The 26,329-nt window shown below is 33.1% G+C and overlaps 1 protein-coding gene across 2 annotated transcripts in view; it reads right to left on the bottom strand.

Annotated features, from left to right (window-relative positions):
- Positions 1 to 239: 239 nt before the first annotated feature.
- Positions 240 to 26,329, bottom strand: part of HNF4G (hepatocyte nuclear factor 4 gamma) — a 121,785-nt gene continuing 95,695 nt past the window's right edge. Inside the window, exons 1-10 of one of the 2 annotated variants that reach the window (XM_090283749.1) lie at positions 21,047 to 21,229; positions 18,053 to 18,224; positions 14,647 to 14,741; positions 12,645 to 12,751; positions 10,966 to 11,121; positions 7,974 to 8,061; positions 6,302 to 6,454; positions 5,928 to 6,164; positions 4,867 to 4,989; positions 240 to 1,255 (exon numbers count right to left, since the gene is read on the bottom strand). In XM_090283749.1, the coding sequence (XP_090139875.1) occupies positions 1,134 to 1,255; positions 4,867 to 4,989; positions 5,928 to 6,164; positions 6,302 to 6,454; positions 7,974 to 8,061; positions 10,966 to 11,121; positions 12,645 to 12,751; positions 14,647 to 14,741; positions 18,053 to 18,224; positions 21,047 to 21,182 (1,389 nt within the window). In that variant the 5' untranslated portion in view covers positions 21,183 to 21,229 and the 3' untranslated portion in view covers positions 240 to 1,133. Of the gene's footprint in view, positions 1,256 to 4,866; positions 4,990 to 5,927; positions 6,165 to 6,301; positions 6,455 to 7,973; positions 8,062 to 10,965; positions 11,122 to 12,644; positions 12,752 to 14,646; positions 14,742 to 18,052; positions 18,225 to 21,046; positions 21,230 to 26,329 lie in introns of those variants that run through there. The other variant, XM_090283750.1, reaches the window with a different exon arrangement.

Raw genomic sequence — 26,329 nt, 5'->3', positions numbered from 1 at the left:
AACCACAGCAAGAAGCTCACATTTTTCATCCTACACCAAAGCTATAATTATTTCCATGAAAGTCAACCAGACCTGGGCTTAAATGTGGCTCTACTACTCTTTAGGTTTATGAACTTCGGTTATAATACATAAACACTCTAAGCTAAAGATTTCTCTATTTATAACAGAAAGATAATACTACCTCTCTTACAGGGGTTGGTGTGAGGACGAAATGAGGCAATACATGTCTGATAGATAGATGGCTAATTTGTCTTCCAATATTAGTCTCCCAGAGTTGTAGTTTGGGTTGGCACAGGGCTTACTTCCTACTCTCCCAGCCTCCCTGGGAACTGGATGTGGGCATGTGCCAAGTTCTAGTCCATGGAGAATGACTTCCAGATTGTTTTAGAAGAGAGAAATAAATGTCTTTCTTGGTTGAGCTGCTGTTTTAAGGATTTCTTTTTACACTTTAGCTTGTTATCTATCTGCTAAAACTAACACCTTTTATTATACCATACATCTTCAAATATAGTCAAATTTGAAAGAATATCCAGTCATCCTTGAAATGGCTATTTATATTTTTCTAAACTTAAAATAGGCATATTTAACTGTGGGCCAAAAACGCACTTCTTAATCACAGGATATCCATAAGTGATTGTTCTTCAGAGATCTACACCTTATTCTATAGCAACTGCTATACATTTTTCTAATTTGCGGGTTTAAAATTTACTAAAAACTTGGTTCATTGCATATTAATCTGGGATTTCTGATCTAATATTCTCAGTCAAAAAAGAACACTTAGTTCTTTGTGACATCACAATGAAGCAATAACTTACAGATTTAAATTAATATTAAGGCAACAAAGGAAAGTAGTATATAAGATTCAACTGCTTAAGGCACAGTGCTAGAGAAGCTGGAAAAGCCAAACACTATAAACACATTGAAACTCAGATAATACAGTGGTTGCTATTGAAGGTTTCAGACAATAGTGACAACAAACAAAATGATCCTAAGAACAAGAAAATAGGTTACCATCTTAAAACAGCACCATGAAGAAGCCTTGGCTAAGAGACTGCCAAAAGCACTATCCTGAGATATTTCAAGACCAGTAATTGTTCACATTTATTCAGTGCTGTTCAGAAGTAAACATATCCTCACAATTGCTTTTGTTTGGAGAGAGGCTGGTGTGAAATAACTGAAGCTTGGTTTGCAGCTATTTTGTATTGTTCTTGTCCAGAGCCTTGCGGTGGGGAAGGGAGTGGGGTTTCAGGAGTTGCTAAAAAAAGAATCAGAGAATTGTATATGATGATGACAATCATCCCTGACCCATCATCCCATTAAGACCTGCATGACACCAATATGTATTATTTTACTTTGGATGTGTTTTTAAAAGACTATATATAAAGTAGTGGTTTATATAACACTATCAGCTCACTGACATACCAATGGAGATGTGCCCCTCCCTTACCTCACCAAACAGATTTATATTGAACAAGATTATTGTTGAAAATCTTTAGAGTCCTTTAAATGTGTTTTCTGTCTTTCTTAATAGCATTTGTGAGCACTTGATTGTCTCATACACCCAGAAGGAAAATGTTAATGAAAAGAATTAACAGAATGCTAGTGTTTTCTTAAAATCTTAGATCACAATTTGCAATACAAAATACACAGAAAATAAAATATGTTTGATTTGTATTCCACTAATTAAACATACTTGATGACATAAAAAATAAAAGTAAGATACTTTTCAAGTACTTTGAAATCTATGTTGTAGTTAAAGCATTTGAAAAATACTGGCTTTGTCATTTCAAAATTATCCTATTATAATTGTGCTTGCCTGTCATTTCTTCATCAATGCAAAGAGTAAATCTAGTAACTGGAATACTTCATTGTCTATAGTAGTACTTCTTCCTATTATAAACTTTTATCATATTAAATATAATCTAGGAGCTTTTCTATACTTTTTAAAAACAAAGTATTTCAGTACTCATATTTATTATCCTATATATTTAACAGAATAAAAAATATTTGATGACCAGACTGAAGCATTGCAAACTTTATAGATTTTTTTTCTTCCAAAACAGTGGGTTTTTTTTTTTTTTTTCACATTCTAGAAAAAACTCTATACAAAAATAAGGACAGTCCAGTTTTGCTTGGTTTTCTTAACTATAATAATTTTGGTATTATTAAGAATGGATTAGCAATTACTTATAAACAACAGTTGTAGATAGTTTGACAAAATAATAAACAAATTGCTTTATAAATTATTTATGGATGTTTAGGATGGCTCTGAAACTGCAGAGGGCTGCTGTGAAAGACCAAGAATATAGGCACAAATTTAAATTTTTATGTACATATGTGTTTGATGTTTTGTTTTGTATAAAATATAAACTATTCTACATGAGCACAAGCAAAGCTTTCCTTTACAAATTATTCTTATTAAATATGTTGAAAAGGTAAAAAAATAAAAGTGTGATGATGAGATTCTTAAAATATTAGGGTCAACAAACATGAACTCTTAGAAAAGTAGCATTTCAAAAGTGAAAGATTCAACCACAAGCAGAATTGTTAAACTCTCTTGTCAGTTGATGCTATAATGCTTAATGTGTTGTTAATGTGTTTTATTTTCTGAGTTTATGAATAACTGATCTTTAAGAGGCACAACTCCGTGGTGTGATATTGGACTTGTCTCTCTCTGCTCTTGAAAACCTATTATATGAAAATGGTAACATCTGCTTTGCCATACTGTTTTCAAAATTTGAATTTTTTCTAACAATTTCATTTCTGCCCCTGTCATTTACTCAAAGAACTCTGAGTTTCAAACACAATTTACACATAGGTATATCTGTGCTTGTAACTAGAAGGTAGATGTGAGAATATGCATTTTTGTGGCCTCTACTTTGCTGCTACTAGGTAGCAGTTAGATGGTACTCACTAAATCGCCACATTACATTGAATGTTTAGGTAAAACAACATTGTGCATAGTTATTAATGGCTATTGTAAATTCAGTAGGAATACAGGTAGGCATAATAATTACATCACAGAAACTCAAGGCATCTCAGTAAGGTAGCTGGCTTAGTGTTCAGAGACAATAGATCAAAGGTAAATCTGGGATAAATTAAAATAAATTTAGTGGCAATTAATTCTTAATATTTGGTCAAATAGAAATTTCTATCTCCAGGATAGCGTATAGAAATAGAATTTGGGTTGAATCTGTGATCATATCAGATTAACTTAGCCACTAACAACCCCTAGTATTTACATGATCAGTTTAGTTTCAAAGGCTTTTCCCAAGCAGCCCTCGTGGTGCACATTTCTGATATGCACGACTCTCAGTCATCACAGTTAATGGCGCCAGTCCTGTAAAAACATGGTCCAAGTTCCAGTCAGCATGGTAACGCATGATTAATTGTGAGTGCCACAGAAGCACCAACTTCACTGCTAGTGCTTCAGTCTCAAAAAAAAATTACTTAAATAATAGATGTCTTGTGATCAGTGAACAATCCCATCACATATTTTACTCTGTTCCTGTTTTATTCACAGTGGAATATATTTTATTCAGTTCACACACTGACAACAAAGTGTGTACCTGAGTTGCCTCCTTGTCTCTCAGTGATAAATCCATGTGCCATTTTGCAAAAATAGACAATTGAAAGGGAATTGGCCCAAAACAATTAAAGTGCAGCAAAGAAACAAAAAGTGATAATCCTGGAATCACAATTCAAATCAAATATAAATGGAGTTGCAGAAGATCATGACCATTGGGACGTGGACATGACTGCTGTGGGAGTCCCCAAACAAGCAGCCAGGGACATAGTGAGGGAACACTTGTCAGCATTCAGCATAAGTGAGGAGACTGGCCCCATAGGAAATGAAACTGGCAAAAACCTTCACTTTAAATGGATTTTCAGAGATATTTCAAGACAGTGAAAAAGCCAAGAACACAGCATAGGAAATATAGTCAATAATATTGTAATAACTATGTATGGGGCCAGTTGGGTACTGAAAATATTAGGGGGGACACTTTGTAAAGTATATGAGTGTACACCTGAAACTAATACGAAATAATATTGAATGTAAATTGTAATTAAAAATAAATAAAATGAGGAAAAAATGCAAAGGATAAAATATTGGAAGCTGATCCAAACTTTCAAAAGAGTTAACATTCAGCAAGCCACAGAAAAGTTCCTCAGTTCCACTTATAAGTTATAATAGGAGGAGGAGGCAAAAACACTATTCAAACTATCTCCCTTAAATTTTTTACAAAGAAATAAATCACTGTACTTCCTAGTGTTTCTAATGTTTTAAATGATGATGCACAGATAAATATTAGGATTACTATATTTTTCAACTTTCCTATATATTTTAAAATTTATTTTTTATTTTATTTTTCAAACTTCCCTATGTCTCTTTAACATATAGTCAAAAGGATTCTTGATGTTTTGACAAACATTTTTGTTTGTTTTTTACTGAGGTATAGTTGACATATGACATTACTTGACAAAAATTTTTAAAGATCACAAGCAACTATAATTTTCCCATTAATTGCTCAGATTTCTTTTCATTGTTCAGCTTGCATAATCATTTTTATGAGCCTGAATACCAGCAAAGCTAGGACTGCCTGTACATTCTTTTCTTCCCCCAAACCTATGAAGAAGAAATATTTAGGTACTCATAGCTCCACTGTATGGAGCAAATTCATGCCTGAGGGGAATAAGTGACTTGCTGAATATCACAATCTCCCACATTTGAGTCTTGGAGAGAACACTGTAGCCATATATCTTGTAGTTTCTGGGTACTAATAGATTCTTTCCCCAAATTCCCCCTTTTTCTCAGGTAATTAAGTTTAAGACATATTATGTTTGAAAATTAGCCCAGGTACTTACAGATCTGGTCTGTATGAACCAGTGTTGACATGGGGCCTAGAAGTATGGTTTGTCCAGTTAATGGATCTTGAGACAAATGTGGATGCATTGGATGATGGACATGGCTAACATCATTGGAAGCACCTATAGAAGATAAAAAGATGGTTGCATTAGTGATATTTAATCAGAAATGGCGAGTTTACCTCGAAACAAATGGTTTGATTGACAGCTTGAATATTGCTATTTTTGTAAAGTGCTTTTTGGGAGTTCAAAAATAAATTAATAGAACCACTGCCATATTAAGGACAATGTCAGCTTTCACTGCACATTGGCTAGATAAATGTTACATCATATTATGATGTATATTAATAATGGACCTTGTGTGCTATTTCCTGGAATCGTTAGGTTGGCTGCCTATTGTTAAGGCAATTCCAAGAATCACTTACCTCAAGTTTATACTATTCAGGATCACCCTAATAGCATAAACAACTTTTATTTCAGGAAGATATCATTAGGAACACATTAAGCACCAGAAAACTAAAAATAAAATACAGTGATTTTATAAGGAAATTTAATCTAGATCAGAACACAGAATAAATGCTTTCTTAACTTATTCCTGGCATTTACTGCAGCAATAAAATCCTATTTTTTCCCTTTTCATTGTGTTGTGTCAATTAATTATTTCAGGAGCAAAGTGTTTTTAATATATTTATTCTATATATTTTTAGATTATGTTTGCAATTCTGATATCCTTGAGCTTCTAAAAGGAGTAAAGACATAGAAAAATATAATGTAGTTCAAGAAGTATTAAAAATAGCAAATATATTTCTATTTACCATATTTGAAGGACATAAAAAATTGAGGTTAGAGGGACTTTGTGGAGCTAGATGGTGGAGGCTAGTAAAAATGGGGATGTGAATATGTTCAGGTATTTTGTTCCCATTCATTGGGTATTACGGACTTTCTAAATGTAAAAAAATTGAGTTCATTATGTCACAGACAGAAAATAGAAGTGTCAAACTGACTCTAAAGTACGTAGTGGGATGTTAACAGATAAAATAGAGATTCTCCAATGCACTCACCACCCAGTAGCATTTCCTGCAGCAGGTTGTCAATTTTCACCACCCCAAAGAGTTTGACAAACTGGATCTGCTCAATCATCTGCCAGGTGATGCTCTGCAGCGTGGGCAGCAGCAGCAGCAGCTCCCCGAATCGGCCACGTGAGTCATACTGGCGGTCATTGATGTAGTCCTCCAGGCTCAGCTGCACCTGGAACCGCATGTTCTTAATCTTCATTGGATCGCTTAGACCTTTGGCATCTAGAAAAAATAATAATAATAAAGAGGGCAGCCTAAAGATTGGATCTTAATAGTGCGCAACAGTAAATATTTCAAAATTAAAAAGTAATAATTATTGTTTTCATTATAATTATTTTAATGGGTCTTTGGAAACAAACCTGGGTCAAAAAATACAATTGCCTTCAAACAAGCGTATTCACTGTCATCAATCTGGATTTCCTGAAATGGTCGGACCAGCTCATCTAGAACCCGGTTGGCCACACGGCTGATCTCTACTTCACAGCCATTCCGCTGAATAATATAGTTGTTTCCTAGAGAAAAATATATAATCATCATCCTCCCCCCCAAAATTGTCAGATATTGTTTAACTTTTTACAAACCAATATTTTAAACGGCCTCCCCTTGCCAAAATATTAGCACTTCCTCCCTCAGTAGTGTTAAGTTAGAAAAACTTAAGAACACTTAAAGGATCAATAATATTGATAATATGATCACATGCATTTTAACAGCCTCAGTCCCTGGTGATAACACTTAAGTACAGGCTAATAAACAAGCTAATATTTGACAAGGGAGGAATGAAGTATAATGATTAGCTTTCCGCTATGTCATTTATCTACTAGTGTCTTACTCATTAATGAGCATAATACAAAATCTAAAGAACATTTACAGTGGATTAAAAGAACCACTCCTTTAGTAGTGTAGGTATATTTAGGTGTAACTTGAAACACATTTTAACAAACCTAAGCAGATACATTGTATCCAAATCTATAATGAGAATGATATTGTAGGGTTCTCTAAATGCAACAGCATTTAATAGAATTTGAGAGCATGGTCTCTGCAGTCACATCATGTGGTTTAGAATCCTGGCTTTATCCCTCACTAACCTTGTGACCTCAGATAAACTTTCTCTGCCTCCATTCTTCATCCAAAAAATGGGCTGAAAATAATAGTACCTCTCCCTTAGGGTTGTTGTGAGGGTTAAATGAGATAGTGTTAATACACATACAAAAAAGCACTGAGAGCAATGCACGTTACATAGTAATAGTAAGTGCTTGATAAATATTTGCCATTATTATATTGTTTCACGCATTCATATTTTGGGACAAAATATGTATCACATAAGCAGAATGAATAATTCAGTCATTATACTTCACACAAGCCAGGAAGAAGTGGAGCTAATAAACAATAGAGGGATCTTAACTCTTTCAATAGGAAACCTTATTACATAAGTAGGATGGGGAGATTGGGGACTTAATGAAGATAAAAGCTTTTCCTCTCCCGCCACCCATCTTCCATTCTATCCTCCACTTTACTTCTGCCTCTTCTGGCACTGTTATTGAACTATCAGAATTTTCAGACACTTGCAACAATTTTTTTTAACTTGTGTTTTTGTAGCATATCATGGGCAATGACATTACAGGAGATACATGTGCTCATTAAAAATGTATCAAATAACATATATTACAGTTAATAAGTAGACATTGAGAAGTATGAAACAACACTGAGACTTCTTAAGACAGTCACACAAACCACTAATTCTTTGTTCTGATTATTTAAATATATCTCAAGATTCTGTTAATTGAGCAATATCTTTCATTTTTAAATCTTAATACACCCTAAACATCTCAATACACTCTTAACTTCCCTGCAATCAAAGCAAGGGAAATAGGACCCAAGTGAGGATATGATCAATTAAGTCCAATCTGTGGAGTGAGAGCACCATTTGTCAGTGTCTATGAATGCTGCTAGGTACATACAGAATAGATCCTGTGTAAGAATGAAGCATTCATGATTTCTTTTTAAATTAGAAAAAAAAAAAAAAAAACTTACCCAAAAGCAAAATATCTTTATACATCATGGATCTCTTTGTAGCTCCAAGCAGTAAATGTTCCCCTGCATGAGCTCTCAGCAGGGCCACCTTAATGAAAAATTCCAACTTGAGCAATTAATTATAAAATATGATGATTAAAAGGTGGTATCATATGAGTCTAATTAATCTGAAGCCTGGGACATTTTTTTCTTGATAGTTTCCATCATTAAGCCTTCTATTTTTCTATTTTAGAATGTCATAGAGTTTTACTTTTCAAAATTTCTAAAACTAACAAGTCAATACAATGTCAGCAAGCAAACAAACAGATACAACAGAACAATTAAGTGTTTTGGAATGAAATAAAATCAAGCAAAGCAGAGTTCAAATTCTGGCTTGGCCAATTACTACTTGTTTTACCTTGAGTAAACCAATCATTTATGTTTGGGATTCATTTGTTTTCATCTACCAAGTAGAGAAAATAATTAAAATTTCAAACTGTAGATGTGAGGACTGAATGAGAAAATATGTGTAAATACAATCGCTTATACATAGTAAACTGAATAAACAAGAGCAAAGTGAGGACCTGTGACACAGTGTAGTAAGAATGGGGAATCTGGGTTCTAACACACTCAAGACTGAACCTATAACTCTGCTCTAAGCTCTCCACTGAGCTTCATGCATATAGTCAATTGCCTAGAGATAACAGGAAACATTTCAAATCTAACAGTTCATAGTGATGCTTCTCCAACAACTTCATCATGGTCTAACATGCTTGTTCAAAAGAAAAACAAGACTCCAGTTTGATTCCTCTCTAATTGCCCAGCAAACCCTATATCAGCCCAGACCAACTCTTCGCCATTCTTCTCCTGGCCCCTACAATGTACTCCAAGAACCTAGCAGGTATTTCCACTTCCTTCCTGGTTCCTCCATTCCAAACAAGCCTTTCCTGAACAGAGCTTCCAAGATGATATTTTTTAAGTAATAATGACTTAATATCATTTGTCTGCTGAAAATTCTTCACTGGTTTCTTACTGTCCTCAGAATAACAACCAACCTGCTTAACCACAGGTAATAATAGCTCACTGCTTTGTTTCCCATTCACATCTCTGGTTTCACCTTGCAACATACCTTGCAGATTGTTTTTTCTCCAGGCTCATCTATTCCTGCTTGCCTCAAGGTCTTTGAACATGCTGTTTCTGCATCCAGAAAGCTTTATTTTTGATCTTGGTATGACTAGCTTTTTGTCATTCAGGTCTCAGGAAAAATCTTTTCTGATTCTCAATTTAAAGTATCTGTTACCACTTCACCCCCAGTCATTGTCCAACAATTCACCCCCTTTCATTTTATAGAACTTATCCCCACCTAGAATCAACTTACTCATAATCAGTATGTTTTTTATTGTCTCTCTGTCTCAAATGGAATGTAAACTTTATAAGAGTAGCGACTCAATATGAATTTTTACTGACTAATACTCACAGTTCCTAAAACTGAACAGTAGTCCCAATAAATATTTGATGGGTCAACTTAACTGAGTGAATTTAATTGATTTAGAGTTCATTTTTTAAAACTGCAAAGTTGATATTATAAAACTTCTGACACAGAGCTACTGAGAGCATTAAGTAAAATAATCTAATGTATAGTGCAACTGAAAGCTAATTCCCCAGTGCCTTATCCATAAAAGACATTTCAGCAATCCATAGCTGTTAATACTATATTGTTAATATTAAAAGATGAGTTAGTAAATTAAAACAGTTTTGATGGGTTACTGGAATTCAATTTCCAAGTTTTATAATCACTATCTTCATATTTAAGTCAGCAATTTTTAAACAGGAGTGATAGTAAAAATATAAAACTGATAAATATCATAACCCTACTTATATGGCTTGGGGTGAGACAAGTAGGTTTTAGCAATTTAGCATTATTCACTCTGAAATAACCTTCTGAGCCAAGCTATCTTTATGATATGTCAATAACTATGACTCATAACAGGAAGGCAGTTAAGAACATTTTGCGAGTGATTTCAGATTTCACAGGATTTTATTTTATTTTGTCACCAAGTGAAATGCTCTCCTAGACCTGTAACTGAATTTCTTATGATTACTTTTTATTTCTGGTTGTATAAATATTTTGTCTTTTTTTATTTTTAAACAATTTCACTTTTCCCTTTTATTATTTTTTATTGTTTTGTTTGTGTGTATTCATGATAAAGAATGCTAGTCAGAGGATATAAAGATATACATTACGCATAATACATAGTATGGTTTATTCAATGTGCAGGAATTAGAGATTTTCAAATTATTTACATCTACAAGATATTACATATTACTTAGACGGAAGAGTTCAAAATGAATCTGAAATTAACCATCTAATCTTCATAAGTTAATTAAGAAATTAAAGTATAGGAAAAGATCATTATATCTGAATTTTCTCTATTTCTCTGTAGATTTCAGAGCACAATTCTACAGACTTTTTAAAATCAGACCTATAATTTTTATACAATGCTAGAATAAAATTGAAAATATGCAAGACAAATTTTTATATGTGAACTGTACAAAGTGCCCACAAAACACCAACACAATCTGTACAGTTTCCATCGAGAGTGGCCTGGCATTTCTAAGCAATTACACAGGCACCTTCAGTAAACACCTAGACAAAATAATGTCCCATTTGCCTCCCAGACACTCGTTATGCCAATCCTTTGTCTCACAACGGCAGTTACTTGCTATCTGTCTTTCTCCCTCACTTAAGCTTTTCAAACTACGAAAGGGAAGAACAGTGTCTTGCTCATCTTCAATTGATAACTATGCAAGACCTAAAACAGAAGTCAAACAGCTATGCCTCTTGACAGAACAAAGAGGAAAATGGACAAGAAAGCCAAGCTTGTTCTCATAGATAATTTCACCTTTGTTAAAAATGGTTAATCTATTATAAATATAATTAAAATAACAAAAAAAAACTGCACAAAGTTCAAAAAACATTTTTTAAAGCATTCAAAATTTCTTTAACTTCTACCTGATCATCCAGTGGTAACTCACAGAAGGCAGGAATATATTTTGCCCATTCCACCAAGACCAAGAGCTGCTGTTTCATAGATTCACAGACATCACCAATGTTTGCAATTTTTTTAACATTTATCTCCAAACTTCCACCAGGGCTTGAGGCCGAAATCTAACATGAACAAGAACATTATATTAATCTCTCGTTTAAAATAATAAATAACCAATACGTCTCTTTTTTAGATGACTGCAATAAGTAAACACCACTGAAGTGGCACTATCATTGTCACAATATCTTGAAATATACTAAATATTTTTAAAATTGAGAAATAAAATACCTTTAAGTACAAGTTAAACTGAAACCATTCCCTGCATAGAACATGTTATGGGAACACTACCCCATTTTACTGGCTATCTCTGTAGAATAAGTTACCCAACTTTTAGGGAGCTTCATAATTCAAAATGGCTGTACAAAGTAATACAGAATATTTACATAAAATATATTCTCTGATTTTCTTTTTAATTAAAAAGTGATATTTCCATTAAGAAAGCCCATCTTTAATTTGTTGAAAATGTTTCCAGTAGATAAAGTTTACCAAACAGGGGAGAAAAGAACAATTTATGTTCTATATTGAATGAAGACCCATCAAAATAAGGTTAAGAAATCAACCTTTAACTCAGCAATATTGAAAAGTTTAACCTATAATAATAATTTTAAAACTATATATATGATTGTGAACTACATAAAAATGTCAATGGTGTTAAAATGCCCCTCTTCTGAAGAAATCATTTTCTAAAGTCCTTTAAAACCTTTTTGAAATTTTTAAACCTGTGTCTGTGCATGTCTTTCTATAGTATATGTGCACTTCCTCACACCTCCCCTTTAAACCATTCTCTAAACACTTTATAGGGCCATCAAGTAATCTCCAAGTAACAATGATGATAATGGTGAGGTTAACCTCATCATATTACCCTTGCATTATCAAAAACGAAAGTAGTTACACTGACTCATTATGCAACTGGATTAATAGTTAGCTATTTCACAATTTGCTTTATAATAGAAAAATATCACTAACATGTCTAATAAGAGCATTGCTAAAAATAAACTGTCTTCAGAGGGTTTCTCTGATCCTTAAGTGACTTGCATTTCTATATGTAACTAGTGATCTACATTTTTAAACTTGAGAACTGATATTCTCATTATAGAAACTTAAAATTTCTCTTGTGTGTTTTTAAAAAATTCTGACTCTTTCCTTAAATACTTGTTTCCTAAGAAGGTGCCAAGGTGAGTTCTTGACTCCAGAAGAGGAAGGAAGCTCTGATAATAGGTCTCAACCAAACTCCCCAAGAATGATAACTAATTTTACACATAATAATCAATGAGACCAAGTACTTCCCCCAGAGCACTGTGCTATGCATTGAGTATTTTAAATGAAATCTGTAAACAATTTCTTTCACAATCTTCCACTGAAATGCATTTCATCATCCCATTTCATAAACAGGAACTTGTCTAGGAAAAGTAAACATCAAGTCAACAGTCTGACTAATATTTTCAAAGTTAACTCTTGAATCTGTATAAATGTGAATTATTTTAGTAATGAGCACACTGGAAAGAACCTGCATTATTTTAGTATTACATCTAAATAGCCATCTGATTCGACAAAGCCAGGTGGGCTGCTGGTGTGTAGTGGGTACCTGGCGAGACCGGAGCTCAGCCTGCACCAGCGTGTTAATGGAGGGGATGTTGCTGCCATCAAAAGTGCTCCTTCTGGTGCTGATTCTGTCACGTTCATTTTGCACAGCTGGGGGAGAAAAAAACACAGTATTTACTGGTAGGTTCTCTTCAACATATGTCACAACATTAAGTATAAAAAGTGAGAAAGGATGTTTCTAAAAGACCTGGGGTTGGGGAACAATATGACTAAAGATACTTCTTATTCCATTTCACTTTCAAAAGTAGAAAGAGCCAGGCTTGTCGCTTGAGCTCTTAAAATACTGCCTTTTGGGATTCCATAATGGCATGCATGTTAAACTATCAGAAGTTTTTAACATACTTTTATTTAAAAACTCACTAATTCTTATGCCTATATCTAATATCTACCCAAAATATACTATTAAATATCAACTCATTAATTTGGAAGAGAAAATATTGAACTTTTTAGCTTTTAAGGGTGAGAAGTTTTTAAGTTAGAGTGAATCATTAATATTTTATTTTAAAATCATATTTACTGTTAGCTTTCTTCCTCCCTCCTTTTTAAAATAGAAATTGTCATTGATTTTCATCCTAAATTAATAAAATATATTTTCAGAGATAAAAATTAAAATGTAAGCTATGCTTTTATTAATTTATATGGCCAATCTTTAGAAAAATGTAAAACATATTGCATTTATAACCTTCTTACTGCTATGGTTTTTTATATAACACCATGTTTATATATGTTTCCACCTTAAACTAACCTTGATAAGATGCTACTACTGTAAATAAGAGAAATATAACTATTCTAAAACCCAAAAGTTACTTCCTAACCTATTTAGAAAAAAACTAATGTATTATTCTATAAATAATAGAAGATATTTCACTATTTATAGAAATAATTTATATAACAAAGGGTAAAACTCTTAAAGGAAATAGAGGGTGGTGATTTGCAAGTAAAAATGGGTGAAAATGATTGGCAAAGTATGTAATTAATCTCATAAACTACCAAATAGGTCATTAGACATAAGTCATTTTTAAATAGAAAAGTGCCTCTCTTTTGACTTTGAGAAATTTCAGTTGTCTTCTTTTTTGAGAGTAGCAACATGAATGAAACTAATGGAACTTTTGCCTCTTTAAAATATTGAATGAAAAGGGAAAAAACTAGCTATGTCAAGATAGGTCTCATATATCTTACATTTCTCAAGAATAGTGATTTGATTTGATTTAATTTTTTATAGTTTGTGAAATAGTTCTGAAAAATATCTCTTTGTATATGACAGGCACAAGAATGTGGAAAACTGATAAGCCTAAAATCTTGTAGCGACTATTCCCTGCCAAATGTTTAAATGTATTCAACACCTTTCTAAATTAACCATAGTTAGAATGTAGGATAATAGAGCAGATTATTTAATATGTTCAAAATGAAATCAGTTCACATTAAAATAGAGTATCTAGTCTATATCCTTAAGAGAATATAAGTTCCCTGAGGGGGAGAAATATCTATTATGTTAACTATTGAAACCGCAGCAATCAGAACAGTATTTTGAAAGTAGAAATGTTCAATAAATATTTGTTGAATAAAGGAAAGCACACAAGTCAAAGTTCAGTTAATGTTTATGAAATAAGCTTATTCAATTTATTGACAATAAAAATGTGTTTAAAACAGTTATAATTTCAACATGTTTAATATATTTTGCCATTTATTTTTTGAACAGAATATTGAAATGTTGTTTAGACAATAATTTTGTTGCTGTCAGGTTTAACACAGTAGTAAAGAGGATGGTGTTGGAAATCAGAGAGTCATCAGATAAAGCCTGGTTATACTGCTTACTAGCTGGGTGCCAGTGTCCTTGGGTAAATTCTTAAACTCAAGGAAACAGGTTATTCATTAAGAAAAATCAGAACTGAGGTAAAAAGTTTATTATGATTAAATGAGAATGTGCATGACACTTTTCATTAATAATGTTAAATACCATTATTATGTTATATATATATTATTACCTTCTTTTTTCATTCCTGCTCTAAAACACTTTCTTAATCGACAATATCTACATTGATTCCTTTTGTCCTTGTCAACAACACATTGCCGACTGAACCTATAATATTAAAAAAGGTATATTAGTTTTACAGAAAATTATTATTGGAAAAAGCAAATACACAGACAGAGTCTAAGTATCGCCAAATTTGGCACAATAGAAAGAATGTATAAGAACAATTAACTGACTTTTCCAGTTATTATGAACATTTTTAACCTTCCTGCTGTTCTGGTTTTTGACATACAACCATGGTCAGCACATACATGAAAACGCAAGCCTCACATGCAGTCTTTATAATGAAATAAAACTGAATGGCATCTCACTTTTGGCCAGTATGCATGGCATTCCTATCATGAGTCATGAAAGCCAAGCCTAGTTTTAAAATAATTGGCATATAAATTTTAATTGCTTATTGCTAAATGATTTCAGTGTAATGGAAAATAGAATTTCATTCCTCTGCATTTTCATGTTTTTATCATTTTTAATATTATTCAATTAATTTTAAATATGACTCACATCCAATTAAAGTTCATTCTAAATGTCAAACTGCATGTCAAGAGGCAGATGAGAACAACTTTGGATACAGTCTCTGCACAATTAGGTGCCACCTCACATCCACAAAAATAGCTCTAATCCAGGAAAAGAAAATAAAACAAAACAGACAATACAAGTGTTGATGAGAACCCTCACATTGCTGGTCATAACATAGAATGCTGTAGGAAGTTTGGCAGTTTTTAAAAAGGTTAAACATAGAGTTACCATATGATCCAGCAATACCACTCCTAGATATCTACCCAAGAGGATAAAAACCGTATGTTCACACAAACACTTGTACACAAGTGTCCATAGCAGCATTATTTGTAATAGTCAAAAGGTGGGGACAATGCAAATGCCCATCAGTTGATGAACAGGTACATAAAACATGGTTCCCCCACACAATGAATATCATAAATAACAATTAACAGAAAGGAAGTACTGATACATGCTACAAATTGAAGGAACCTTGAAGAAATCAGATACAAAAGGCCACGTGTTATATGATTTCACTTTTATCAAATGTCCAGGAGAGACAAATCTGTAGACATGGGAAGTAGACCAGTAGTTGCCTCACACTGGTGAGGAGGAAGTTGTTGGCAAAGTATAGTGACTGCTAAAGGGTACAGGTTTATTTATAGGGTGATGAAAATGTTCTAAATTAATTGTAGTGATGGCTGCAACTCTGTGGACATACTAAAAAACTGAATTGTACACTTATTAAAAAAAGAGTACTGTCTCTGGAATTAGATCTGAGCTTGATTCCCAAGTCTACCATTCACTCTTATTAGGACTTGGCAACGTTATTAAACAAGCCCCCCTGCTGCCTCTTACTTTACAATTGTGAGTTGTTATGTAAATGAACTTTAAAGACTTTGAGCCAAATGTTAATCACATAGTAAGCATTAGCATTTCTTCAAAATTTTGGCCTAAAATTAGCCATATGTATATCCCTGGTTATTTGTGGTTGATTATTAATGATGTAAGTAAAAGAATATATTTTGTGATCCATATAAAGATATTTCTTCTAAAAATATGAATGCCTACTTAAAATTGAATGAATATAAAGCCTGCTATTGATCAACTGAGCTGGAAGAAAGACATAGTTTCTGGGTGAGGAAAAAAGCATTGTTCATTTGGGAATGCATGGCAATGCAAAAATGGAATAAACACCTATTATGTATAAGATCTTAGTGTAGAGATTAAATGGAGGACTAGTAGCTATCTCCTCCATTCAAGGAAATGATAACCTAATAAGGTACACATACAAGTTTAAAAATAACCATAATAAATAGCATAATGTGAGAAGTATTGAGACAGAAGTTTAAAGTGCTCTTAAAGGGAGAGTCCAACTCCACTGTGACGAAAAAGAATAAAAATATAATTAGTAAATCCAAGGAAACTGAAAAATTTGAGACAGCAAAATGTGAGCTTAAAAAGGCCTTTATGATCCTAAATTTCCATCAATATAATAACTATTTTCCAAATGAAAAATTGTAGCATTTGCTTAAGAGCAAAATATGTAAAGAAGGCTAAGGTAGTAGCAATACTCATGATGGGGAAATGTGAATCAACTATACACATTGGTGGAATCTTTTTAAATTTCCAAAAGTTGCTGTGGGAACACTCCTTTCCCACTTTTCCCAGACAGGAAGGGTGGAAATCCTGAAAGCCTTTTGTGTTGATAGTCTTTGATTCTTAAAAATTTTTGATGGATTTAGTTGTTCGAATTGTTATTTTTTACATGTGTGTATTTCACTTTTAAGAGAACACATGACTCAAAAAGTATTGTTTACATGTTATTTTATATTTGTTTTTGTTGATAATTTTGGAAATCTACTTGATCCACTTTTTACCATTGGAGTTTTGATATATAGAAAAGCAAAACCCATCTAAATATTTGTTTGTTTGTTTGTTTGTTCAACAGAAAGGTTTTAAAGTGAATGATTTACATTTTTGACCTACTAAGCTCTCCTTGAAAAATTAATAGAAAATGCTAGTTAGATATTTGGATGGTTATATATTAACTTTCCCATACCCCTAGAAATCAAAAGATATCATATCAGGAAAAATTAACTTCTTCCCAGATATAATCTGCATTCAAGAACTGTCATTCTGAACACTCAGTGTGGAATAGTTAACCCTAAATTGTGCTATGATGCAGAATAGATATTAAGAAAGAAAAACCAGCCTACTAGAAATGTAGGACACATACAATATAATTAAGTGACTTTTAAATAAAAAATTAAATTTAACGGAAAGTGGCACTAGCTATACATTTAAAATTTTAGGACTAAAATATTAGTTTCTTTCATTAATATCAAAAAGCTACTAAAATCATCTGCACTTTAATAATTTTGTTTTAAAAGACTCACGATATAATGATGCTAAAAAAATCAATAGACAGAAAATGACATGCATTGTGAAAGTAATTGAATACAGATTTAAGTATGTCTATTGGCATATAAACATGTGGTAAAATAAAGAAACACCAGGAAAAGAAAGTAAATTTCAAACAGTAGTCACCTCTTGGAGAAAGGAGAGAAAGCAAAAGTGATAAAGTAGGTATCCACTGGGCTCCAACTATGTTGGTCTAAGTTGAAGGATAAGTGTGTAGAATTTTTATTTAGGTTTTATGCATCTGAATGCTTCATAAACGAGAACCACCTCTGTGCATGCATCCTGCAAACACACCCACAGATCTCATTCTTAATGTAGTTTTTAGATTTTGTTTACAGAGTTATAGAAATAGAGAAGCTCTGAATTTTATTCTTGTCTTGCATCCCCTTTTGGAACACCTCTAAAGACAAATTTCCTAAAAGGAGCATTTCAAGTACCTGCAGGAATACACGTGACTCTTGCGTATGCTGCGCCTGAAGAAGCCCTTGCACCCATCACAGCTAGATGCTCCATAGTGCTTTCCTGTTGCTTTGTCCCCACATATAGCACATAGACAGTTGACACCGTTGTCAGTGGTATTCATACTTGTCGTCTCTGGGGCAGAACTATCTGTTTAAAACAAAAAACAAAAACAGGTTACAGGGAGAGTAGAGTTTAAGTTAAATCATCCTACTAAATATTCATAGACTCAAAACAGTCTATCCAGTGGTTTCTTGGAAGCCCCAGATGCTGCTTCCTTTTAACCAGTGACTGCTTCTGCCAGTCTCCATTCCAATCTCCCATCTCATATTTCCGATGATTAAATTTTGAGACACTACAGGGCTCGTCCCCCAACTCCACTCTTTCTCAAGGGAAGCCAATGACATTAAATATTATCTGTATGATTAAAATTCCCAAGTTTTAACTTTGGCCCTGATGTCTCCCATGGGCATAGTCCAAAATTCCAAAATACCTATTTAACAACTTCACTTTAAACTTTAAGAGAAATTGCAAAGTAATGTATAAAAACAAAACTGATTTTTCCCCTAGAATGTGTTTTTCCTTCAGTCTTCCATGTCGGTCAATAGTACCATTCAGTACCCAGGGTCAATAACCTGTGAGTCTTCACTGGATTCTCTCCTTCATTACTCGTATCCAATCCAGTAGCAAATTCCATCTTTAAAATACATAGAGCATTCATAACTTTTCACTCTTTGAGTATGGCCACTCTTATCCAGTTAACCATAATTTTCCCCTTGGATTATTTCAATAGCCTCCTATCTAATTTCTCTCCTCTCACCCTTGCTTCCCACTGTTTATTACTCCAAAGCCCCCACATTGCTCCTGGTGTAAGAAGGTCACATCTTACTAGCCTTCTTCATCCAACCCTTACAAATAGATACACTAACTGTGACCTGTAAAGATTTGTGGATAGAACCCCCCCACCCCCAACTCTCCAATCCCATTATCTAGTACTAGTTTTCATCCTGTTCACTCTCCTCCAGCAATGTGGCATTTTTTCCCCCTTGAAGTCTGTTTCTATCTCAGAGCCTTTGCATTTGTTATTTTTTCTGCCTGGAAGGAAAATTGTTCATCAAAACTTTCTTTCAGCTGTCTATATAGTTTCTGCATCAATTTCTTCTTTTCTATGAAACATTATCTGAACAGAGTCCCAAAGAGTCACTTCTCTTCTGCACCTCAAGTAGAACATATAACTGCTTATTTAAAAAAAAATAACTGTTTCATTGTCTAAAATTGTATTCTGTATTCTGTATTCTGGTCTGCACATTTATAATCCACCTCTGTCTGTAGAATACAAACTTCATGATGTCAGAGAATTTATCTGTCTCATCCATCCCCCTCTGTCTTCCAGCTCTTAGAAGTGTGCCTGGCATAAAGTAAGTACCTAATATATAGTTTTGGAGAAAGAGGCTTAAAAACTCCACAGATATTTCTACTTAAGAACTTTTTAATAAGTTAATGTTGCTGACTACATCTTAAAATTTTAATTTATAAAATTATGTAATATAAACAAAATAACAATTAATTATTATATCTCTAGTAGAACAAAAGATAAAATTAATTGTCATGTTACAAATATATTCTGTGACAACACATATATTCTACTTACTAATACTTCTGAGTATATAGATATTATCATGTATAATTCCATAAGTTAAAAAACATAAGAATATGCTTAAGGTTAACCATGTGACATTATAAAATTTAAATTAGAAATTTTTCTTTTGTTAACATAAACAAAGTAGATACCAGAACTATGGCAGCTAAAAGCACTTAGAATTGACTGCATTCAGGGAGATTATATGAAAATACAAAAAATTCAACTTTTGCTTTAAGTTTAATGTCGTACTTATATATTATTAACAACATCCTTACAAGAAAACAAGTTTGACAACACTTTGGAAGTCATTTGTTTTAGTAAATATTTATGGTATCTCTGTCCCTTCTACTTAGCAATTTAGTCTTAAAAAAACATAATTCTATTGAGATAAAACTCTATTAAATATCTCTAGTCAAACCTAAATATAAGGAATCAACATAGTGACTTCCAAAGATGTGTACTCTAGGTTCATTTTACCTTTATTTTTGCTAAAATTGCAGAATTCATGTTCTGACAATTCTTAAAAATTGTTCCATTAATAATAAAACATAGTAGAACACTAAAATATCCTGAGTATAAGATACAGTCTCAATCCTGAACTAAACACAGAGGCACACACACACTTTTCAAACTATATGTAATTACTAGATTTTAGGAGTTCTATCGATTATAACTGACATTGGAAAATATTTTTACTTAAAAAATAAATTTAAATTCAATAGTAAACTGTATTATAAAAAGACCTGAGCTCTAAACCTCTCATGTCTATTTAAAGTTAAAATGTTACAGTAGATAAGTACCAAGAGCTTTTGAGGCTAAACATTAGCTTGTCAATTGGGATTATAATATAAGCCTTTATTTCCTTTCATATTTGTGTTTGATGGAAAAACTTGATGGTATTTTCAATGTAGTTTCTCATCAGCAGCAATTGAGAGCTGGAATAATGAAGGAGGGGCAACCAGGAAAACTCTCTGGTGCTCTGTGGAAACTCTGTTCCATATGTCATTTTAAATATTGCATAGAAAATATACTTTGCAGCCAATCGCCAATGTTACTTATAACTGTGATTTACCTAAAAATAATAGTTCTTTTCACCTAACTGGTTTATGACAGAATTCTGAGGTTACTTTATTACATGTAACTAGGTTTTTTCTATCTCAAACATATTATTAATTTAACGTTTGTTATGACATGCAAAAACTCTGATTTGTGTCTTTAAAAAGCAAGCCCTGAATTCTCCAGCAATAAAACCTGGAGCTACCACCTGGAAGACTCAGTTTTACTTCTCCCATTATACTTTTTAAAAATTTACAAGCAGATGAGAACTCACCATTTGAATTATACAAAATCTGCATGGTTTCAAACTCCAAGGTTGTATACGTTGGGTCCAAAACTTCACTGTAATTTGCCATATCCATGTCCAGTATTGGTTCCGATACCCTCATCATTGACTTAGAAACACACATACAGTGTCACCCAAGCCCAGAGTGTGTGAGGGCTGCTAAATTTTCAATCTGTAGGTGATAACCTGAAGTTAACTGTCACTGAGTGACTTTTGTGCTGCAGTGGGAGGAGCTGTAAAACTGTAAACTCCTTCAGGAGGCCATATTCTGCTTCTTCTTTTATGGCATACGAAAGCAATTCCCTGTGATAATCTTGGAATGTTTCATGAAATCACCTTATCTGAAGTGCTTAGTGGACTAACATGATTTCCTAAATTGATTTCCAGTAGACAATAAATGATGTCATTAAGAAGATTAAAAATAGAAAAGAGAATTTCTCAGGTTTTAAACTGTAATTGTAACAAGATTAATCTCATTTAAGGGGCTGAAATCTCATACCACATGTTCTAAAAGATGAGACTTTATTGTCATAAATTTGTAAGTCTTGACTATAAGTTAACCCTTAACACTTAACATAAACTCTGAACAATTTCAAATTTCTTACCCATACAATAAACCTAAATTTATGTCAGAATGAAACAAGTTTTTAATTTGAAATGACAGGGATTTATGATATATTCTAGCAGCAGCCTGGGCATAGCCCTTTAACATATTCTCGTTAACTATCAACTTACGAGTCTATGTTTCTTGCATGTTCATAAACTTCCCAAAAGCAGAAGCAGTATAATTGTTATATATTGTAAGCATTCAATAAGTAATTGTGACAAAAACAAAGTTCCATTTTTTTGACTTCTGATGCCTATTACATGCTAGGCATTAACCTGAAATAAAGCTATCTCTAACATGTGTGGGTCTACACAATCCCATCATCAGCCTTCTATTATATCTAACTTCTCTATTGCACATGGTATATATTTTTCAATATTTTATTTTTAGAAAGAGAGGAAGGGAGGGAGGAAGAGAGGAAAAGAAACATCAGTTTGTGAGAGTAACACTGTTCAGCTGCCTTTTGCACACCCCAACCAGGGACCTGGCCTAAACCTAGGCATGTGCCCTGACCAGGAATCAAACCAGTGACCTTTTGGTTGTGGGATGATGCCCAACTCACTGAGCCGCACCAGTTGGGACACGGTATAGTATCTTTTGTGTGTACATGTGACAAAAAGCATTTAGAAGATAGCACTTAATAATTATATTTTACTTCTGAGAATACATTTATTGACTTTATCTTCCAAGAAAAAAAAACTCCACCTATGGAATTTAATTTTCCACATTTGTTAAAGATAACTACAAAGTAATCTTTTTTATTCAATTTCTTAAAACCATAAAATGTGTGGATAAAATATTAAAGAAATCATTGTGTACTTCATCTGGGAAGGTTAGGCTGGCCTCTTACAATAAACTCAAAACCATGTGAAGAATTGTGCAGAAAATGGCAGAAAGTCAGTCATATTAGCAGCCAATCAAATAGTGATCACTGAAATAGCCCTCTTGCCTTCATATTCTGTAGACTCTTAATTGAGAAAACAATATTTGGAGGATTAATTTTAGGAACTGATTGCTTTTTTTTTTAAGTGAATGTTAGCTGTAGTTATTTAGTCTTTGGAGAAGCTGACAGTAAGCAAATCCTGTGGTTTCCATTGCATGAACTGGTTCTTTGTGGTGAATTTACACCAATGTGTTTCCTGAGTGAACCAAAAAAATTATTGTGTGCAATCTTTCTCACCTAATGTAGTAACTAGTACTGAGGGATGTCACTAATGGGAATGTTCCAACAGAAGGAAAAGAAAAAGAATGCAAGGCAGTGAACTATTCATTTGCAAAACTGCAAATCATTAGGAAAAATGTGGATACACTAGTTCCTCCTCATCCGTGGGTCACATGTTCCAAGACACCAGTGGATGCTTGAATTTGTGAATAATATTGAACCTTGTGTCATACTATGTTTTTTCCTATAGGTACATACCTATGATAAAGTTTAATTTAGAAATTAGGTACAATAAGAGATTAACAAAAATAATAGGAAAATAGAACAACTACAGCAATGTACCGTAGTAAACATTATGCGAATGGCATTGAGTCCATTATTAAGTAAAATAAAGGTTACTTGAAGACAAGTGCTGTGATACCATGACAATCAATATGATTACCAAGACAGTTGATACATCACTAATGGAGATACTGGGCAAAGGGACAGAGCAGGAAGGCAGGATCAGAATGGCATGATTCAAAACATGAGTTTATTTCTTGAAGTTTCCTTTTAGTATTTTCAGACCATGAGTAACTGACACCACGGAAAGCAAAACTGTGGATAATGGAGGCTACTCTAAAGCTCAGGAGAACAATGCCATCACCGTTTTATTGTTCTACTTCATCCTCTGTTCATGGGCGGCAATCACTATGGGATTAAGGAGTTCCACTCCAGGTTCATCTCAGCATAGATCCAAATGTAGTCACTAGCAATTAATCAGGGCTGTCTTTCAAGATGAAACCTGTTTGCCATCCTTATTATAGTAATTATTTTCTTTATTTTATCAAGTAAAAACCTGAGAATTTCTGGAAGATAGAGCAGATCCAAATAGCAGGCATATCTCATCAAGTAGACAGTTTGTCTTTCTAAGGATATTCAGATGTGGAAACACACAGAATCCATTCAGACCCAGTCTAGGAAAGAGAATTCTCTATAGGTTTTTTCCCTCAAATAAATTAAAGACCAGAACTCCTCTTTTCTTAGATTCTAAGATTTATAAACTTATTCAACCAGTTAAGCAAATAAAATACTTAAAGAATTACGAAAATGGCATACTCATACTTAATAGTGTATTTGAATTATGAATAATTGTTATTGTTTTGTTAGGTAACCAAGACCTTTGGTTTGAGTAAGAATCCACTGCTTTGGAGGATCCATAGGCATATGAAGGAATGCTCAACATCACTAGCCATCAGAGAGATACAACTAAAAACCACAATGAGATACCACTTTATACCAGCCAGAATGGCCATCATCAACAAATCAACAAACAACGAATGCTGGCGAGGATGTGGAGAAATGGGAATCCTAGTGCACTGTAGCTGGGAATGCAGACTGGTGCAGCCACTATAGAAAACAGTATGTAATTCCCTCAAAAAACTAAAAATGTAACTGCCTTTTGAACCAGCAATTCCACTGTGAAGATTATACCTGAAGAATGCTGAAACACCAATTCAAAAGAACCTATGCACCCCTATGTTCATAGCAGCGCTGTTTACAATACCCAAGTCCTGGAAACAGCCTAAGTGCCCATTTGTAGATGAGTGGATTAAAAAACTATAGTACATTTACACAATGGAATACTATGCAGCAGAAAGAAATAAGAAACTCCTGCCATTTGCGACAACATGGATGGAACTAGAGAGAATTATTCTTAGCAAAATAAACCAGGCAATGAAAGAAAAATATCATATGATGTCATCTGATACAGGAGACTAATGAATAACACAAACAAATGAACAAAATTGAATAAGGGACAGAGTAGCAGTTATCAGGAGAGATGGGGGAAGGGGAAAGGGAGTAAGTAGGGGAAGGGTTCAGTAAAGGAACTAATATAAATAACCCATGAACAGGGACAACGGGGTGGGTATAGACTGTGGGAGAAGGGGTGGGCTGGGTGGGGGGTAGCAATGAGGGAAAAAGTGGGACAATTCTAATAGAAAGACAATAAAAATCAAATTTAAAAAATTTTAAAAATCCACTGCTTGGGATTCTTTATTAATTTTTTAAAATAAATTTTATACACTACCTTTGATTTCTGGTTTGTTTTTTTAATGAGTGAACCTTAAAAACACAAAGATTGCTAAATAAAATAAGCCAGTCACAGATAGATCCAAACTGTGTATGCCCACTAATATGAAAATTCTGAAGTAGTCAAACTCATGAATTCCAAAAGAACAGTGGTTCCCAGGAATAGTGGGAGGGAGAAAAAGGGAGTTACCAATAAAATGGCATCACATTTCAGTTATGAAATGAATGAGCTATGGAGATCTGTTGTCCAACATTGCACCAATCAACAATAATGTGTTGTACACCTAAAAATGTGTTAAAAGAGCAGATCTCTATAAAATGTTCTTACCAAAAGAAAAGGAAGGAAAAAGAATTGTGAAGAGCTAAGCTACATCATGGGAAAGTATCCAATCTTTTTAGTGATCAGAGAAATATAAAACAATGAACGCTCTTAATTTAAAAAAAAAAAAAAGAGGCTAAAAAAGTGTTAAGGAAGCAAGCCTACCATAGTAACTAATTAGTGTGCTCCACAGAGAAGTTGAGAGCCTGAGTTCAGCCAGGGGGTTGGCTATGTGGAGATAGTCAGTCTCTCTTGTACTGCTTTTAACACAAAGTAACTTGTCTTTGTAAATTAATTTATACCTCTCCATATGACTAATTTCTCTTCTCTACTTCTAAAATTAATTAGGCTAAATTAAGAATATTTTTATTTGCTTAAGCAAGAGTAGGGAAGGACAATGAGGAGGATGAAAAAGGAAAAAATGAATGATGGAGAAAAAAAAAGAAAATGTCACAGAGGGACACTTTTGGTCAGTAACTTTTGAATTTTGAATTGAGCATCATAATCAAAGCAAGTATCACGCTCTTTAGTATTTTTGGTGTTTACCATTCTATGGTGACTGTAAAATTTTAATAATTTAGTAAATTTGACTTTTGAAAACATATCTATAATACAATCAAATAAAATTAAATTATAGAATTTAACTGTATAAGCCTTAGATACATAAAACAGTTAAGGTAGTTGTTTACATATTTTCACATTAAAGTTCACTTATTTTCAGAAAAGAAACATATTGATCCCACTCAGGGAGCTTTTCATTATTGTTTCTTCAAGTATTTCTTATGAGTAAATTCATTAAGACTACATCAGATTAAAAGCTTAATTAGTTATAAGAAAAACTATATTACTTTTATGCCAAGATAATATGGAACCAATTACCATTAAATAAATGGAAGTTATTTTTACTATATATTATATTCAACATAAAGCTATGAGTACTTTTAAATTTATTTCTCAAGGTTTAATTGGTAAAAACGTCAAATATTCGTGCTAATTCTTAATATAGTAATCAATAATAAGTAGCATACATAGTCTAAAGTGAAATATATAAACTTAATCTGTGTCTAAAAATATAAATATATATGATTAACTATGATCCACTGAAAATCT

This window comes from Furipterus horrens, unplaced genomic scaffold, assembly GCF_987537825.1.
Source record: "Furipterus horrens unplaced genomic scaffold, mFurHor1.1.pri manual_scaffold_7, whole genome shotgun sequence".
NCBI classification, from domain to species: Eukaryota; Metazoa; Chordata; class Mammalia; order Chiroptera; family Furipteridae; genus Furipterus; species Furipterus horrens.
Note: the sequence above shows the minus strand (reverse complement) of the source record. Positions and strands in the feature narration are given on the sequence as shown.